Source organism: Pogona vitticeps, chromosome 14 (assembly GCF_051106095.1).
Source record: "Pogona vitticeps strain Pit_001003342236 chromosome 14, PviZW2.1, whole genome shotgun sequence".
In the NCBI taxonomy this organism is placed as follows: domain Eukaryota; kingdom Metazoa; phylum Chordata; class Lepidosauria; order Squamata; family Agamidae; genus Pogona; species Pogona vitticeps.
Window position 1 is genome coordinate 18895720 of NC_135796.1, and position 18684 is coordinate 18914403.

Here is an 18684-nt window from a genome sequence, read left to right on the forward strand (position 1 = left end):
GAAATATCCCTTCCCTCCAAATGTGCAGTTTGCTACATCTTAGGTTCTGGCCCTCAGGCTCAGGGTTTGGGCTGGCATCTCAGAGAGCGTGTAGCTGCCGACCCTCCTTCAGATAGAGAAGAGACAGGCTGGGGTTTGGAATAATGGTTGGGTTTGAAATAAGAATTCTTTGGTCGCCAGCCTCACGGATCAATCTCTCTTCCTTTTTTCTTCCCCCCCCCCTCCTTTGACTTCCAGGTAGAGTTTTCTCCTTCTGATGCTCAGGCCGCAATGAGCAGGGCTTGGCTGAGCGAGCCTTCCAGCCGTTCCTTTCAAGTGAGAGCCGTCCCCGGGTCCCTCTACGTCCTTTCGCCGAGGAAAAGAAAAGGTGAGCCAGCCTCTTCGGTTCGAGACAGACATCAGAGGCCACCTGCTCCCTCGGACTAAAAGCCGGCGTGGGAAGCCGCGCCAGGAACGATCGCCTTTCAAGCGGCCTTTGTATCCCGCCGGATTCTCAAACATGATCCTTCCATGGACGGCATCTCTTGGGGGGATCCTTTTGAGGGCAGAGGAGGGATGTGGCGCCGAACGAGAATGATGGTTTGAGAAAGGAAGCGTCGCCTTAGAGCCGGTCTACTCCCTAGGGGGAAAAAACACACACACACATCCTCTTTTTGAAGTTGACTTCTTTGGGGCCCTCTGTGGGGTGGTGGGACCCTTTTGCACCCCATCGGAGACATCCCATGGAATATTGGATCCACGAAGGCAGAGACCAGAGCCGTCGGCCATGAAGGATTGCTCGGCTACCAGGTGGTCTTGAGGACCCACTGTTGTTCCTTGAACCGCCCTGAGAACGTGGGGTCGAATCTGTGACCTGCTGTTATGTTCTGCGTCCTGGATTCGGGCCCCAGTCCAGGGACGTAATGACGCCAGCATGGCCAAGCTCCTGCTGAAATTCCAAAGATATTTCCGGCGGAGGCCCCTTCGGTTCTTCACCTTGATCGCCCTCTACCTGGCGGCCGGGAGCCTGGTCTTCCTCCACGCGAGCTTCGGAGGAGGTGCCCGGGTGGCGGAGAATGATGCCCGTGCCGGGGAGGCTGCTCCCGGAGCTGGAACTGATGCCCAGTCTTTGGGGACGGTGGCGCTGGGCAGAGAGGCGAAAGAAAGGCCGGAGTCCTTGACGACCGCCCGGAGGTATGGATCCTGGTTTAAGACCCCTTCCAAAGATGCCCCGGGGAGGACCAAAATAGGAGATTATGGAGGGACCTGGAGCAGAGCCCTGAAGGGGAGGAACATCCGTGAGAAGGAGGAAGACCGAGGTAATGTTTCTTTCGAGGATTATAAAGGTTGGGATTTGGGAACTGCCCATCAAAATGGCATGCTGGGTCAGTGGATCCTAAAATGTTGTTTATTTTTATGGTTCTGACAACATCTCTTTAAAGTTGCAAAATATGTCTCTTATTGCTAGCATTGTTGTGTGTTTTCTCTCTCTCTCCTCGGCGTCTGTATCTTGCATGTTGATTTGCTTTCTTTTGTGATTGGCTGCTGGGAGGTAAACACGGGCTTCATCTACAAGTCTGAGTGCTGAGGCATCCGGTTTGGGGAGATCTCGTTTCTAGAGGAAGGGCAAAGCATCAGCTTCAAATGAAGGGCTCGATCTGAGCAAGTGAATCGCGTGGATGATTGCTGCGTTGGTGCAGGGAAACAAACAGTCGGGGAGAGGGAAGTGGTTTATTTAATGAGTAGAGCTGCACGGCCGGATCGGAGCCAGCGCTTGGAAAAACTCCCCGCCTGCAGAAATGTAGCTGCTTGAGTATATTTTGGTACTGCAACACATAGAGCTTGGACAAGTTTCATCCCTTTACAACATCATCTATGGAATCATATATAAATGTTTTTAAGGGGTGGGAGAACGTTGCAGAATGAGGCCACGGGCAGCTTCTTGGTTTCCCCTTTTTTCCTGTGCTCTGGAAGCAAGTTGTGGCTTCATTCCAAGATATGGGAGCATCTTAGCAGGCAACGCGCTCAGGGGTCCCGATAGGTTTCGTGGTGACGAAGGGGGGGGGGAGGAGAAAGGAGGGTTCAGTTTTCCATGAAATTGCTCCGTGCAGGTTCTTTGTGAGCCTGGATAGCCGCGCGTTCTCTTCTCCCCCTTCCTCCGGCTTGGCTGATGGCATCTTTGACTGGTGACTTATGGGAGTTGTCTGTGGAGCACTTAGCATCTCTGAAGGCCTCATTTACTCTACCTGACAGGACGTTCATTTTTTTTGAGAGCGAGGGAACAGAAGAAGATAGAAGAGGAGGAGCTTTAGCGACTGTGCAATTTCATTTAATATCCAGCCAGGAAGCTCTTCTCTGATTCTGGCGCCCTCCTTCCTGCCACCTTCCTCGGCAAGGTGTTGGAAATGCGAGAGCACCCTCCACATCTCCGGGCCGACCATGGAAGACTTTTATATCCGTGAAAAAGTGTAGGGAACGGCCAGAAAAGAGGGAGACGTGGAAAAAGCTACAAGGTTGACTCAGGCCTCTTGCTGGGTATACTCAGAGACCAACGACAACCCTTGTTTGGAAATCATTCCCCAGAATCCCAAAGCTAATGGCTAGACCTTGACGGAACGGAACAAACCATAAAGAGAGAAAAAACAACAACCCACAGGGGAGTAAAAACGAGTGAAAACTCAAAGATTGGTGAGGTTTATGAATGTGTGATGGCCAGCCATGAAAGATTGGCTCACATTGGTAGGGGAAGTGAGCGGATAAGGGACCAGGCAGGGGAATGTTTGGCCAGCTGAGATGGAACTGCGCTGCCACATTCTTTTACAGAGGACGGTGGTTGTGAGGGATCGCCATTAAAGCACTCACGCTCTGCCCCCCCCCCCCGGTGTGTGATCCATCACAAAAAGTGGGCTTCTGTTGATCGCTTCCCCTCCATAAGGGAGCAAAATCCTCCACCGGCCCTGGTTTTCCTTCCCGGATCCCAAACTGCTCAGCGGGTCCTGGAGGTGGCATGGCATGTTCCCACCCAAACCAGGGGGGGCCCTCCCTGGTTCTCCCTCCCGGTGAGCTTTCGTTACCGTGTTCTCAGAAGAACACAAGGAACATTGGTTCCCGGAACGTCTTCGGCCTTGCTCATTAGTTTAATTTGAATTGACATTGAGAGCATCTCCACCAGATGGTAAGTGAGAATCAACCATCGGTGACTGCACGGGGTGGGGTGTGGGGGTGGCCGTGGCGGTCCCAGCCATATGCGAGGTGTCCACCACAATTAACCTCCGAGAGGGCGGCTGCTAATTCCTAATGACGGAGGTACGGGGGTTTAGGAGCGGCCTGGGGACAGAACATGGCCCTTCCATGCAAATGGGCGGCGTTGGTCTTTTACAAGCTTCCCTTCATTGACTCTCAGTAAAGGTGATCCGCAACAGATGCAAATCTTGCTTCTTAGGCGTGTGTTTGCTCCTGTCGTTGGCCACTTTGCAAAGCGCAGAAGGCCGCACAGCCTTGTATTTATTTATTGCAAATATGCCTTGCCCTTCTGCCCAGCTAAGCCTCCAGAATTTAGGCACAACAGGTGAAAAGAAGCCTCAAGCCACGACCGAGCTCTTGGCAAAACACGACACCCCGTCAACGTCGTTGCATGGACGGCCACTGTCAAGACCGTGCTTTTCCGCAGCGTGTGAGAATATAAAGGGAGAGAGGGGAGAGGGAGCCAAGAATTGCTGGCCGGTCTAAGGCCAGGACTCTTTTGAGCTAGAAAACCCCCAGAACTTTAAAAAATTGAGGTGGCTATTCATAAAGCAGCTTTTCCAAGTTCTGATTTTGGGCTGCAACAGAAGGGAGTCAAGTTAGGCCATGGGTTGGAGCTTGGAGTCTCATCCAGCTGATCCGGAGTCCCAGTTGCATCGTCTGCTGTTCCCCAGATTTCCCCAGATTTTTATAGGATCGATTCCCTCTGTTCTAAAAGGATGGGGTGCTTCTTCTAAGGCTTAATAACCGACAGGAAGAGCTTTTATAGTGAGCAATGCAGAACCACGAGTCCTTGGACCCACGCATGCCAGAGTCCCTTGCACAAACGGACTAGGTTTTTTTTCCAAGCTGGCACCAGAAGGAATTCAAGGATTTTTTTGGTGCATGCATCGGCCCTGTTCTTCCCAGTGAGTTCTCCGCACTGTCAGTGGGGCAAGAGCCGGGGATGTGGTGGAAGGACACAAGGAAAGCATTGACACTCCATCCATGGAACAACAGGATTCAGGATTCTTCTGACTGGCCCTGGGCAACAATGGAAGTTGCCCCCCCCAAAAAAAAAAACCCTATCCGAATTGAATAGGACTAGGACTGAATGAGGCTTCCCAACCGCTCGACCCCACTTAATCAGTGGTTCCCAAACCGTACGCTGCGGTGCCCTGGCGTGGGGCAAAACCCAGCCGGGGGGGTGTACCGGGGACTATTGAGGAGCCCTACTTTGGCTGGGCTTCCACCCCATGTCTTGTGCGGCCGTTTCCAAACCACGAAGGATGGAAGTTTTCCGGTTTTTTCCCTTTCCAAATTCTTTTTTTTTTTTTTTTTTTTTGCACGAAGGTAGAGGACCACGAAGGGCCTTTTTTTCTGCCTCCAGACCAACGCAGTGAATCAGAGAGTTGTCGGTATGCGGGAGAGCCGCTCTCTGGATTTGTTATCGGCCTGCGGCTAAACGGGGCTGTCACTGTGATGGATGGTGCTGTGGACAGGCGGTGGAGGTTTTCAGGAAATGGAGAGAGGGAGGGAGGGAGGGAGGGAGGGAGGGAGGGAGGGAGGGGGGATGATGGCGGGGAGCACATCACTGGGCCAGGGACCGTTGTGTCCGTAACACTTGTGACAGCGGCCTTGGTTTTCAGAGCTTTTTAATTAAGATGTGGTTAAAGTGGCGGTGGGGTGTGTGTGTGGATCGTTTCCAACAGTCCCTAGAGCAAACGGTGGTGGTGGGTGCCTCTGCCCTCGCAGAAATAGTGAACGCCGCTTGGGGTTTTAGTCCAAACATTAGACAAGCCCCCCCTTGAGATGCCGAGCCACTCTTTGGAGGATCTGGTCTATTGCTTCACGGAGCAGTCGGTCAAGTTTGGATGAAAACTCAGAGCGGATTCTGGTGCCTCCTTTCCACGGATCTTGCACCTTGGTAAGAGGGAAGGAACCTGTCAGGATCCTTTCTCTGTCTCACTTCTGTCTGTTTCTGCCCCAAAAAAGGAGTGAGCTCCAATCTGTGCTCATTTGAGTGGGGGGGAGACAGTGTGTGTGTGTGTGTGTGTGTGTGTGAGTGTCCATGGTCTGTCGAATTTCCAGGGCACAGAAATCTAAACAAAGGCTACCAAGACCTCTGGGAATCAGCTGAAATTTAGCTTGGATCCAAGATCAAAGGCTGCACCTGTTCCTGTGCGTGTGTGTGTGTGTGTGTGTGTGTGTGTGTGTGTGTGTGAGAGAGAGAGAGAGAGAGAGAGAGAGAGAGAGAGAGAGAAATGGGGCAGAAACAGCCACAGTGTGGCAACCCATCCCTAGAGCTGATTCTACAGTTCATGTCGGAGAGTCGCGATTCAGGCAGAGTTCCATGTCTGAAAAATCAGTCTTTGAAAGAAATGTGTATGTGTGGGGGGTGGGGTGGGTAGGAGGGAGAAAGAGAGAGAGGTCTGTTCAGTGAGTGATATTCTGACAGCTCTGGGCCCAATTCTGCCTTCTTCAAAAACCCTGCACGCCCTGACTCGGGCTATATTAATAGGCAGGGCTTTAACGGCTTCCAGCGCTGCATCTGACTCCCCAGCACGCCTGCCTCTCACCTCCTCCTCACCCTGCCGGGCCCACTCTTTTAATGGGCGTAAGGAATGGCAGTAGCCACACTTCGCTGAACAAACAGCCTGCGCGCGCACACACATGCAGGTCCGGGTGGCTTCCCAACAGACCCCTGTTGCGTGCTTTATTGAGTCAGGGCAGTGTGCGTGTGGAGAGGAACCTGCTGAAATCAACAGGATGGAGAGGCGTCGCCCGAGAGAGCTTCTGGACCGCTGAGCTGACATGTGAGCGCAGCCGAGAGCTGGGCGGTTTGTTGTGCGAATCCTCCGCAGGGTGGAGGGAGAGAGGGATGTTTCATTGCAGGCTGCGACCAGGGAACAGAATTCGATCTCATCACAAAAAATACAGGGTCTATCCAGTCTGGCTGGCTGGGGAGTTTCTGAGCAAGGCCGCACCATTTTAATTTCTCTGGGATGCCAACTGGAACAGGAGTGGAGGGATAAACAGGTTAGATTCCTCGTTCTGATCTGTCGAGTGTATCTCTATACAAGGACAAAATAAGTGTGGTTTTTTTTCCTCCGAGAAGCAGAGAACGTATGCGCAGAAGGTAGAGAAGGACTGGTTCAGATTGCTAAAAAAGAAACAAACACCCCATCCGGGGCTTTGAATCCTTAAAAAAAGGCGTGGTCATTCTAGATCTGGACAATTTATCAAATCCCTGCGAATTTAGTAATTACACCAATTGCACAATTTTGCAATTGTGAGCAGAGTCTTCAGTGTTGTGAGCAGAGTCTTCAGTGCAATCCTGCAGTTTAACCTCTGCGCCAGGAGGCCTTACAGAGTCTCTTTTTAGAAGGGACAGAAAATACCTGGGGAACAACCATGCTAGTCACCACTTTGAGCTCTGGGCAGTGGGTGCTCGAAAGATGGTTGTCTTTCCCCGTAATTCATTTAAAGCCATCTTCCCACACAACTCCTCAGGGTAGTAAACACAGGAGAGAGAGGGTCTCACGTTATCTGCCATCGGAGGCTGAGTTTGGCCACTGGCAGACAGAGGTGGTGAGCAGCTGAAGAGGCTGAGGTCACAGCTGAGGGTTAAGCGTTATCCTTTGGTCCCCTGGGGTGGTTTGGCGAGGACACCGCTTCAAGGTGAAATCAGGCAGAAGTGTGCGGAATGATGTATTTTTGTCCACCTCCCTCAGAATTTCCCGGGTAATTTGTGGGCCCATACCAACAAATCTGGAAGGGATCAAGCTGCAACCTCTTAAGTTGTCATTCAGATTCTTTCCTGAATCTTTGGCAACCGTGGGATGACTTGTTTATGTTCTCTCTCTCTCTCTTTCTCTCTCTACTTCAACAATTTCTCGACGGATTTAATTTTTTATGGCGGTTTTTAACGTTTTTCTCCCCTCCCCTCTTTTCGGCAGCAAAATACATCGGCTGTTACGTCGACAACACCCGCCGCCGGGCCCTGCGTGGAGTGTCCTTTTTCGACTATAAAAAAATGACTTTGTTTCGTTGCCAGGACAACTGTGCCGAACGGTAGGGCGGCAAACGAACAGGGGGGACTTCATTAATTCTGCCGCGCCGAGTGTATTTCTCTCTTGTCAGCTCCGGTGGTTTGACTCTCTCTCTCTCTCTCTCTCTCTCTCTCTCTCTCTCCTGCCAATGGCTGATTTTCTTCCTCTCTCATATTCTCCAAACCCAACGGGCTTTGAAAGATTCAATTTTTTCTCACTCTCGGGGGTTGGGAGGGAGGATGCACGGCCTCGTTTGCAATGGAAATGACCTTGCAGACGTGGGTGGATATGAGTTGCTGGAGTTATATTATAAAGGTCGGGCCGTCTGGTGAGACAAGCAATCTGCTGCTCGGCAGAAAGAGAGAAGCGGGAGGTCCAGACTGTGAATCGAGTCTTTTGCAGAAACATTAAATCAAACCCTTGCACCAAGTCCCCTGAAATTCTTTGGTCTGGTTTGGTTAAGCAAAAGTGACGCATTGATTAATCTTGGTACTGATTTGGTTTGGAGCAGGCATCGTCCAGCCAGCAGCTCTTGGTAGCAGCAAATTCAGGACCTTGGAAAGCTCCCCAGAAAGGGAGATGTTGCCCTGATTTATAGAAGCAAGCAATGCTTGTTAGGTGCTTTGCTCCCTTTAAATTCGTCTCTCTCGAGGTATTTTGGATATACCTCGGTGAGAAATTTTCAGACCCCACAAGCTGCCTTGTCTCCAGGCGAGAGGGAGACGAAGGACACCGATTTTTCTTGTCATCGTCTTGCATAATAAGGGCAAACAGTCTCAGTGGGGAAAACGTGTCCTCTCCTCACTGATAAGCAAAACAAAAAACAAAACACACACACACACACACACACACACACACACACACACACACACACACACACACACACACACGCCCTGGAAGTGCAGAGGGACTGACGGAGTGTTCAAAGGGGTCAAAGAATCCCACTGGTTCTAAATACTGTAAAGCTAAAAGGGGGTCTCGTGTCATCCAGATTATCAACCCCCCCCCTTTGCTGGTTGAGATTTTTTTGACTGGTAAACTGATAATTCTCTGTTCTGACCATTCGACCTGACAGATCCATGCCTGCAGAGACCAAAATTCGGCTTACCTGGAGAAAAGGCCCAGCTATCAGGCTCCGTGGCCTAGGCTAGGCCTCGTTCCACTGTGCTTCCTGTTAGAAAAAGAAGACTTCCCAGTAAGCCTTGAGGCTGCTTCCTTTTCTAACAGGAAGCTAGGCCTATCCTTGGCCATGAAACCGACCAGCCAGGCCTTTCCTCCAGGCGAGCCACATTTTGGGATCTGAATGTGTGGGTCGGTCCGGTCGAACTTCCAGGATGGAGAATGATGGGGTGGGCAGTCCAAATGGCTCTCCGCATGTATCAATGCGTTGACTTTGACCACTACTACAGCCTCAATGAAATACGCTGCCTCTCTGTTTTGCCAGGGGCTACCTCTACGCGGGGCTGGAGTTTGGAGCGGAGTGTTACTGCGGCCACAAAATCCAGGGCGCCAACGTCAGTGATTCCGAGTGCAACATGGAGTGTAAGGGAGAGAAAAGCAACATCTGTGGGGGAGTGAACCGGCTCTCCATCTACCGCTTGGAGCTGGCCCAGGAATCTGCTCGGAGGTGTAAGTCGCGCTTGCTGTCCTGGTCAGAGGGGAGAGGAATGTCTATAAAGGGCAGAGGACATTTTGGCTCACCTGGGGTTCTCGGCCTTGAGTTTCCATCTGTCCTCAGCAGCCGGACTAACAATGCGGAAGGATGGGGGGGGGATTCAGGGTAGCATGTTGCTAACCCTAAGAGAAACAGGGAAGAGAGGAGCCCACGATAAAGGCAAAAGAGGGTTCTTGATTTCTTGTGTGGGGGTCTTTCCCCCTTTCACGGCAACATTAGGATATTATGCTCCCTGTCTGTGCAATATGCTTATTGAAAGATGGGTCATGAGAAAGCCAATTTCAACTTATTGGTTTGTATGGGAAATGGTGGGATCAGAACGGTTGCCGAGCTGATGTTGGCTCTGGTGCGTCTGATTTTGCCAGGGTAGTGGAGCCGCTCTGGGTTTTGATCTGAACTTTACATGAGCTAACCATGGTGCTGAATCCTGTCTTCTGCCTAGGAGGGTTGAGGATTTCCGGCTCCTTGGTTAAAGTCCCTTAAGGGTCAAGGGCTAAGCTGTGCTGGCCACATTCGTGAAAAAGGGGATTATTGATCCACAGTTCAGAAGGAGAATTGAGTGGCTCTGGGGGAGTGGGGAGCCAACAAAGAATTTTGTGGAACCTTGAAGACTACGGAGTTGTACTGGGTGTAAGGTTTTGTAATGCGCTGTAGCCCACCTCTGTTCAATCATCTCCCTCAGAGGCTTTGTTCCCTACATCTGAGGTGTAGCCGCTAATACCCACCGAAGTTTGAGCTTGGGAAAACCTGACCGGCTTCCAGATGCCACAAGACTCTTGGCTGGTTTTGCTGGAACACACTAACATGGCTGCCCCCTTGCAAAAACCAAAGCCGTTTCTCTGGCTGTGAGCTCACAGGCTTTGGAAAGCATCCTCTGTGGATTCCTCCAATGAGGAGTGGTTTGCCTCCACCCGTCACCTTGACCCCAGTTTCTGTCTCTCCCCTCCCGCAGATGGCAGCGCCATTTTCCGCGGATGCTTTCGCCGGCCGGAGAACATCTCCTTGGCTTTACCTGCCAGCAAGCCGATGAAGAACATGTCCGTGGACCGATGCGTGGATTTCTGCACTGGGAAGGTAAGGAGTAGGGGGGGACCTCCAGTGGTCCCCCGAAGCCACGTGGGAGAGATTCCCTGGCTTGGAGGCCAGGAAAACAAGCGGATTAAAACCCCTGCATTAATTTCCTACTAAATGGAAATGCTTCCTACAATGTCGTGGCCATTTTCATCGCTTTTGGGTGACCTGCTCTTCCCCTCCTGCTCTCCATGGAGGTTGATCGCCACGTGGCCGTGTCTCGCCCTCCATCCGTGCATCCCCAGCTATTAAATTACCTGTCAGGTTCTCCGCAGTCTTCATAACTCTGCGCGTTATAAGTCTTGAGGAAGAGCAAGGGATGAAGTACGCTCCTTTTAGCAGCCTGCTTCCGGTGACAAACTCCCCCATTATCCCAGCGCTGTTGGGCCATGATTTTGAAAGGGGCGTCATAAGCTGGGCAGTCAAACTCCTGGCACCAGTAAATTACTCCTTGCCAGCACCGGCAATTACCTCTCTGTTGCTTTGAGGTGGAAGTCAGGGCCGGGTGGAAGCAGGGATCAGAGCAGGCTGCCCGGTTGTCGCTGGAAACATGGAAAATCTGAGCCACGAAAGTTGGGGGTGGGTGGGTGGAGATGACCCAGAAAAATAAAGTCCGGTGCACAGCTGAGAAAATGCCAGACCCTATTTTGGGGCAATGAATTCAGTTTTATAGGCGTGGGAGAACACCCTTTGGGTTTTAGGCCGAACTTTAGAGGAGCCGGCGGTGCCGAGAGGTTCAAGTACTTTATAGTGCTCCTCTCCAGTTCGGACGCAAACCCAGAGGGGATTCACCACTCCCCGGAAATTGGAGCCACCGGCTGTAGAGGCGTCATCCGTATATGGCGTTCAGCGTGGCTTCATACCAACTCCGCTATCATTTCTTGATTTCCAGCTGAGCCCAGTTCCCTTTTCCTGCTGGGGAAATACACATTTTAGAACCCACAACGTTCTTTGGTCCTGTTTGGTGTTTGCAATAATTCTGCAACATAGGTGAGATGACAAGTGACATGAAGTCATCCAGAGAGCTTCAGGATCGAGGCAGGATTCAAACGGATCTAGCACGCTCTCTCTCTCTTGTTCCTTCTGCATCATCCTACTGCTTCTGAGAGGCACAATAGGATTGCTGTGATGATCAGGAGATTGGACCCAATGGCCTTCTAGGCTATTTCCAACTCCATGATCCTAGAAGTATGAGAAGCTTTTCCCCTCCATTTCTCCTGGCAGGAATACCCACTGGCTGCCCTGGCTGGGACCTCCTGCCACTGTGGTTTCCCCACCACCCTCTTCGCCTTGCGGGACCGGGAAGATGAACAGCTCTGCGCCCAGAAATGCAGCGGCGAGGAGTTCGAAAGCTGCGGCACTTCTAAATATTTCATCGTCTACCAGACTCAAGTGCAAGGTAAGGAGAAGCACCTGGATCAGTGGCTTCGTGCCGAGGATGGAGTGGCTAGAGATTCAGCGCTACAGCGCTAGTTTTCCTGATCCGCTCTTCTCAGTCCAGTCCCTGGCATCTCGGCGGGGTTTTGATCTCACAGAGGTTGCAAATTCAGGGTGCAGAAAGGGCCAATCCTGTGAAGGTTAGCGGCTGGGAGAGAATTCCCTGGACGATTGATCTTGTGTATGTGGTTTCTTCTTATAAGAACTCTTAAATTCCAAATCCTGCGATGTTTTGATTGGTTTGCAGACAACCGGTGCATGGACCGAAGATTTTTAACTGCTCGGGCAAAGCAGTTCGTCGCCCTCGCCAGCTTTCCTGGGGCCGGGAACACTTGGGCGCGACACCTCATCGAACTCGCCACGGGCTTCTACACTGGCAGCTACTACTTCGACGGCTCCCTTTATAACAAAGGTGAGGGTTTGCCTTCCCCTTCGCCGGCAAAGGCTGGGGGATTCCAGTCTTCTCAAGATAAAGAATGTGCTCTTTCGTTTGAACTTGTTGGGAGCGATCTATCACCTTTCAAGTTCGGACTAAAACCCACAGCGGAAACCTGGGTGGGGATTATGAAGTGCCTTGTGCAACCCTGGCCGTTTCATTACACGGACATTCCATTTTTGTGCAAGCTTCGTCACAGCCACTCCGCTGGGTTTTCCTCTTTGTAAACGTCTGCCACGCTATCGACCACAGCTGGGCGGCCCTTTTCAGTCCGAGGGACAAAATAAGTTTCCCAGAAGGACTCGGGGGGCGGGGGGGCGGCTGTTGTGTTGGTGAGCAGGGCCAAAGCACAGTGTGTGGGACCCAAAATATTAGCTTAGTTCATCTTAAAACTCTCAGATCTTGGCAGAAAGACACTTTGGTGTGCTGAAAGTTGGATGGAATCCGTGCAAATCCTGGTGAATCACCGGATTATGGCGCCCTGTCTCAGTGGATCAGAAACAGCCGCCAAGAGGGCTGGAATGGGCTCGGGAGGCGGCGCTAAACAAACCAGCATTGGTAACCAGACTTCCTCCTGCATCCGCTCATTCTGGTAACTCTTCAATTAGTATATTTATTCCCCTCAGGCAGGAAGCGTTTCTTTGAGAAGAAAACCCTTCTGTTCAGTGCCGGAAAAAAATAAAACTCAAACCAGACCATCGCTGCTCGTTAAGGAACACGTGAACTGTTCCTCCTTCATGTATTCTTGGAAACAGAGCCGGCTGGGAGGAATTTTGTTTCACTGGAATATGACAACGCGGCGTCTCGTTTGTCAAATTAAGGAACAAGATGAGGTGTTTGAAGGCTTCGCGGCGGGGGCGGTCTGTTTTGGGCTACAGATTGATCAAGCATTCCATTTTGTCTGCATTTTGGAGCCCCGTGATTTGATCTGTCTCTCCTGAAGTGACGCGATGATGGAGATGGATTTGTGCTGTTCGAGTCGGTTCAGAATGTTGATCGGAGGCCTTGGTCTTTCCCGGGTTCCCTGTCTTGCAACGAATCCTTTGGATCTACTTGAGAGGAAGCCGGCTGAGCACCTCTTGACGAAATGTGCAAACTGGAGACCCAGTGGGATAGTCCCGTAGAGGCTTGGCATCATCCTAAAATATCCTGCGAAGCAAAGGCAATCTTTTAAAAAAAGATATTTTCTCCTCTACTTGACCCGAGAAAATCGTGAAACCCAGCTCAGTGTACGGAAATAAGAACACCTCCAGAAAGGGACTTTTCCGAGCTTGGTCACCGCGTCCTGTTTTCCTTGGACGATGGTGTTCAGGTGGACTTACCTGCCGAAGAGGGAGGGCGGATGGCGAGAAGGCACTGGCCGGCTTGATCCCGTAACGTGTTTTTCCGGGGCCATCCATGACTTTTAAGGATGCTCCCGGGGACCTGCATCTTCTGCATTGCGATGGTTCTCTTGATTTACAAACCTCATGGAAGTGCCCCTGCCGAGGACGGACGCTCATGACCCTCGCAGCATATGGATCTCAAGGAGGCCTCTGGGAAATTAGCTTTCCTTGATGCGAAAGATTACACAGACAGAAAGTCATAGAGCTGGTGGCTGTTCGACCCGTTCTGGGGCGAAGGAGATGTGGCTGACTCAGAGGATTGCAGAAAGAGGGAACTGCAGAGTTTGAAGGTTCCTCAAAGGCCATCTAGTCTGACCCCCGACTTCTCGGGGCAGGAAACCATGAGCCAAAGCATCGAACCCTCACAAGCACACGGGTGTTTAGAGGGCCTCTAAATGATGTAGGGCAATCGGCTGTTTCTGTAATGTATTCCTTGCTTTACTTACCCTTCTAAAGCTCCCCTTCTCATCCCTTCCTCCTTGCCAGGGTTTAAAGGCGAACGAGACCACTGGCGAAGCGGGAGGACGATTTGCATCAAGACCCACGAGAGTGGGCAGAAGGAAATCGAGGCCTTCGACGCAGCCATCTTGCTGATCCGGAACCCATACAAAGCACTCATGGCCGAATTCAACCGGAAATATGGCGGCCACCTTGGGTTCGCGTCCCATGCCCACTGGAGGGGAAAAGGTAGGTAGGGAGGCCACGTTCCTCCAGCGCCTTGTTTTCTACGTAGATGACTGGTTCCCAACCTCATGTGCCCAGGTGTTCTTGGACTACAACTCCCAGAAGCCTTCACCGCTTGCTGGGCTAGCCAGGATTTCTGGAAGTTGTAGTCCAAGAACGCCTGGGGACCCCAGGTTGGGAACTACAGCTCTATACGTTACCTCTATAAGATATCATTGTGGTGGATCCTCCATGGCTTCGAAATTTTAAGTTTTTGGACTACGACTCCCAGAATTCCCTTCCCATCATGTCCGGTGGAAGTTGCTATCCAAAAAAAGAAAAAGGTTCCTGTTGTTCGATTCTCCTTCTTTCCATTTACTCATGAGTGGCTTTTTCCTTAAATGAAAATGAAAAAAAAAAAATTCGGTCCATGATAGTGAATCATTTCCTTAAGAAGCCGTGGTATTGCTTTGCCAACGTGTTCTGGGGGCCATTAAGCCTGCCCTGAAGACATGTCAATTCTTCTGTTTACCTCTGAGATTTCTTGCTCATTGATCCTCACCTTCAAAGCAGGCGATAAAAAGGATGATGAAGAGCAGAATACTCTTATCTGAAATTAGAACAGGTTCTAAGTCTCAGATTAGAGACTCCCCTGTTGGTCTCCATTCTCACCCTCTGTTGAGAAAGGAGTACATTCCCTTGCCATCCCCCAAACCTGAAAAGCATCATGCGGCAGGTTGTCATCCCACCCTCCACCATGAATTATTGAACTGAGTCTCCATTTCATTGCGTGGAAATGGGACGCTTCACCGTGCATCATTATCGCACATAAAACTTTGCTTTGGACTTGTTCCAGGGGAAGTCGTAAAAATTAATGCCATGGAACAAAACAGACAACCCCTATATGGGCCGATGTGCATATAGATCTGCCTGTATGTAGATCTAGATGAATCTGAAACCACGGAGACCTCTTTCTGCTAGGTCAGGCGGGGAAGGAGGGCCGTGGATCCATCCTGGCAGTGGTCAAAATGAAAAACAGAAGCTGGCCGGATGCTGTTTCAAATATCCGAGCCAACAAATGCCTGTCCGTCTGGTTTTTAATTTCTTTTTATATTTTCAACGATGCTTTGAAACTGCCCAATTGAAACTTCAGGCCTTTTATAGATAAAATAAGTAAAAGTTAAGAACAATTCTGGAATGCATTACAGGGGAAATCAGTCAACCTCCTTCTGATATTTTAAAATTAGCCAATCATTTCTAAAGCCCAAAAATGTCTGGTTTGGGTATTTTGGCCTACAATTGCCAGAACATCTTAGGCCTGAAATGCTTTTTCTTGAACTACATTTCCCATGCTCAGGGCTCACAGTGGCTGTGTATTCTGGGTGGTGTAGTCCAGGATAGGAACTGTTCCAAATTCTGAGACCTTTGCTGGTCTGAGACGGGTCAGGGCCTGGGTTTCATCATGGACATCAAGTGAATCAAAGTCCTCTCTCCCTCTGAACGCTGTTTAGGATGATGCCCTGGTGCCTGGTGACTAACACAGGGGATATCCCCCCTCTCCTCTTTCAGAGTGGCCCGAATTTGTCAAGAACTACGCCCCGTGGTGGGCGACCCACACCCTGGACTGGCTGAAGTTTGGCAAGCGTGTCCTGGTGGTCCACTTCGAAGACCTCAAGCGGGACCTCTTCGTCCAGCTCAAGAGGATGGTCAGCCTCCTGGGCACCCCCGTCCAGGAGGACCGCCTCCTCTGCGTCGAGGGCCAGAAGGACGGGAACTTCAAACGCTCCGGCCTGCGGAAGCTGGAGTACGACCCCTACACGCCCGAAATGAGGAGGGCGATCGACGGCTACATCCGGACGGTGGACGCGGCGCTGAAACTCCGCAACCTGACAGGAGTCCCAGAGGACTATTCTCCGAGATGATGGTCGTGTGCCTCGGAGACCGCTTTTTGGTCAGGAGGGACCCAATCCGAGAAGCGGCCGCTGTGCTTCCTCCTCCTCCTCGGGCCGGTAACCGTTTCCACCCAGTGGGTGCTGGCGGTCCGTTCAGGCCTCATCCTGCTGCTCGCCCTTGCATGAGTGGCGATGTTTCACCCCCCGCCCTTGTGGCCAAGAGGATTCTTGACAAATCCACTCTCGTCTGTCTGGTTTTTAAGGGGAGCGGCTGTTGACCCCAGAAAGACAACGCTCAAACCTCTGCTTCCGGCTTTTCACCAGAATGTGGCTGCCTCCTCGTTCCCGGGGGGGGGGAGGGGCGGCGGTAGGATCATCTCCGATCCTTGACGGCCTTTCCCTGGGGCTCGGCGACACCCTGTCCTCTCTTCGGGCCGTGGGCCTTTCCTTTTATTGACATCCAGATCTTCCAAGAAGGCCCGGTTGTCCCTTGCGAGGGTCGTACTGCTGGGTCACTCCGTGGTTTAGGCGGAGGTTGGGAGTTTGAATCCCTCCCGGGCCTCGTTGACAGGGACTGATCCATGGGGGCCCTTCCTGCTCTGCCGTTCTAAGATTATTCCTCTTCTTATAGAGACCGCTTCGGTTTTCTGCATTCAATGTCCGGACCCTTGGAGCTGGTTCACACATAATAACGCTTGGTTCCCATCAGCTGGCCTAGCCGGGACGTGCAATGAGGTGGTAGAATCCTGACCGGTTTGCGGCCCCAGAAGCTCAGAGTTTGGGCAAGTTCTCTCTTTGGATTAAAGCACCAGGATCCAGACCCTCGGCAAGTTCTGATCACAGAGCAGCTGGCGGTGGCCATCTCTCATTCCGCCTTGTTCAAGTCCACTAAGAACAATAATTTAGAAAGAGCCCAGTCAGGGGTTAAAATCTCTAGCCCTCTCCTCTCTCTTTGTGGTCCAGCTGCTTTTATAGTTGCCCCAAATATTTGTCTTCTGCTGGGTGAGATCCCTGATACTCCCACCCCAAGTATTCTTGGCACTGAGTGGCAGTGATGGCAGGATTCGTCCCAGCCTGGAGAAGCTACGTAGAGCTTGAATCTGGGGGTTTCTGCATGGCGCACTGGGGAGGGGGGTGCTCAACGGTTGAGTTCCCGATTCGCTCCAGGCAAATAAGTCACACATCCTGCTCTACCGTCTCTGCACGTGATCTCTTTCCCACCTCGTTCTGCTTGTGCGTGTGGGCCAGACCCCCCCGCCTCTCAGGGCATATTGTATGGGGGAGCGCCAACATTGCTGTGCATGCGTTGAGCTCTGAGGCACCCAGGGGTGGGTTCATGTACGCACATGGAGACCACCACAAGCCTTCTAAGATCCTGCAAGGGGGGGGTCACCCTTCAAGCTTTCCATGTGCCGAGGGCCACTTTGCCCACACCAGCAGAAACCACCCTGTTTCCTCGCTCATCCGGTCGTCTTTGTATCTGAGCACTGGGAACGAGAGGAGGAAGAAGAGGAACAGCTTGGAGATGGGACAGGACTGCTAGACTCAGGCCCAGAAAACCCCCAAGGTGCGGATGAAAGGGAAAAGGCCATCACCAGCTCCCGGGGGAAGAGTTGAATGGCAGGAGGAAGGCCAGGGAAGGGGGAGTGAATTTCCCACCATGCACTTGGAATTCCCAAGTCTAGACATCAGATGGAGAAGGTCCCCCCCCCAAAAAAACCCCCCTGGCCCTGAAATTTCCCCTGTGAGAGCCTTCTTCCTCCCATAGTTCTAGATTTCTTCCCGGGCGAAAGACCCCACGTTCTCCATTGGCTGTCGAGCACCTTCGGCATTTTAGAGAAAACTCAACGTACGTCTAGAATTTAAATATCAAGATGGCTGCTAGTCTCTCAAATCATTGTACAGCACGAACAGGCAGGTCATGAGGGCCTCCAGGTACTGTCCGAGGGCAATGGCCGCCACCAGCCTTAGCCATCAGAGCCAGGGGCGCGTAGGGCTTTGGGCACCGATCTCCGAACACCTGCGGCGTCTGAATCCTCATTTGCCCATAAAACTCGCCGGCTGATTTTTTATTTTTTTTTGCCCAGTTCCTCTCTTTTCTCTCTCTCTCTCTCTCTCCCCATGCTGATCTACCTCGCAGGACTGTTGTGAGGAGAAAGTAGGGAGGAAGAGAGCCACACGCGCCCCCTTGAGTTTCTTGGAGGAATGGCAGGAGATCCATCAGCCAGCGAAGGACCGTGGGAGATGCAGCGAGCCGCATCTGGAGGACTGAAGCTGAGGATGGGGACAGGATAAGCAAGATTTGTGGCTGAGCATGATTAAAAGTCAAGACTCCCACATGTTCGGAGACGGCCCTTCGCCGCTCGTGGATTAGTTTAGATGAGAAGAGGAATCAGCTTTTACTTCCGCCGTCTTCATCTTTACAAGCAAGCAATCCTGCCGTACGCCATGCGTCCCCCCCCCAACAAATGTAAATACGACGAAAGCCATATATTTTACCTGGCTTGTTTTATATCTCCGGTGGTACATTTTGGATGTACACTTCTCAATCCGGCGCTATCTCATTCATGCATTCTTTCTCTCTCCATATTTGAGGAAAGCAAAGATATTTATGCTGCATTGAGGAACCTTGCAAAAAGGGATCTATTTTTTTAATGGGCATCGGTAGGAGGAAACGACGGGACGACGGCGAAATCGCAACGCTTGCCGCTTTTGGGGTGTGTGTCGGTGGTGTTTATGTTTGCTGCTTCTACATTTCCTCCCGTGTTTTCTTGCTTCAATGTCAAAGCCAAAGAGGCTCCTGAATGTATTTTTTTTTTAAAAAAAGGAGCAAAAATAAATGGCAAAAGTCCTTGGGGGTGGGGTGGGGCAG

At 51.5% G+C, this 18684-nt stretch overlaps 1 protein-coding gene across 1 annotated transcript; it reads left to right on the plus strand.

Moving 5' to 3' along the window:
- The first annotated feature begins 811 nt into the window (after positions 1 to 811).
- On the plus strand, positions 812 to 16820 carry WSCD2 (WSC domain containing 2). The gene is made up of 8 exons (XM_078381824.1): positions 812 to 1298; positions 7161 to 7275; positions 8698 to 8882; positions 9881 to 10002; positions 11224 to 11398; positions 11684 to 11848; positions 13744 to 13944; positions 15490 to 16820. Exons 1-8 carry the CDS (start codon positions 914 to 916, stop codon positions 15840 to 15842), a joined length of 1701 nt encoding a protein of 566 aa, XP_078237950.1. The 5' UTR covers positions 812 to 913; the 3' UTR covers positions 15843 to 16820.
- The last annotated feature ends 1864 nt before the right edge of the window (positions 16821 to 18684 follow it).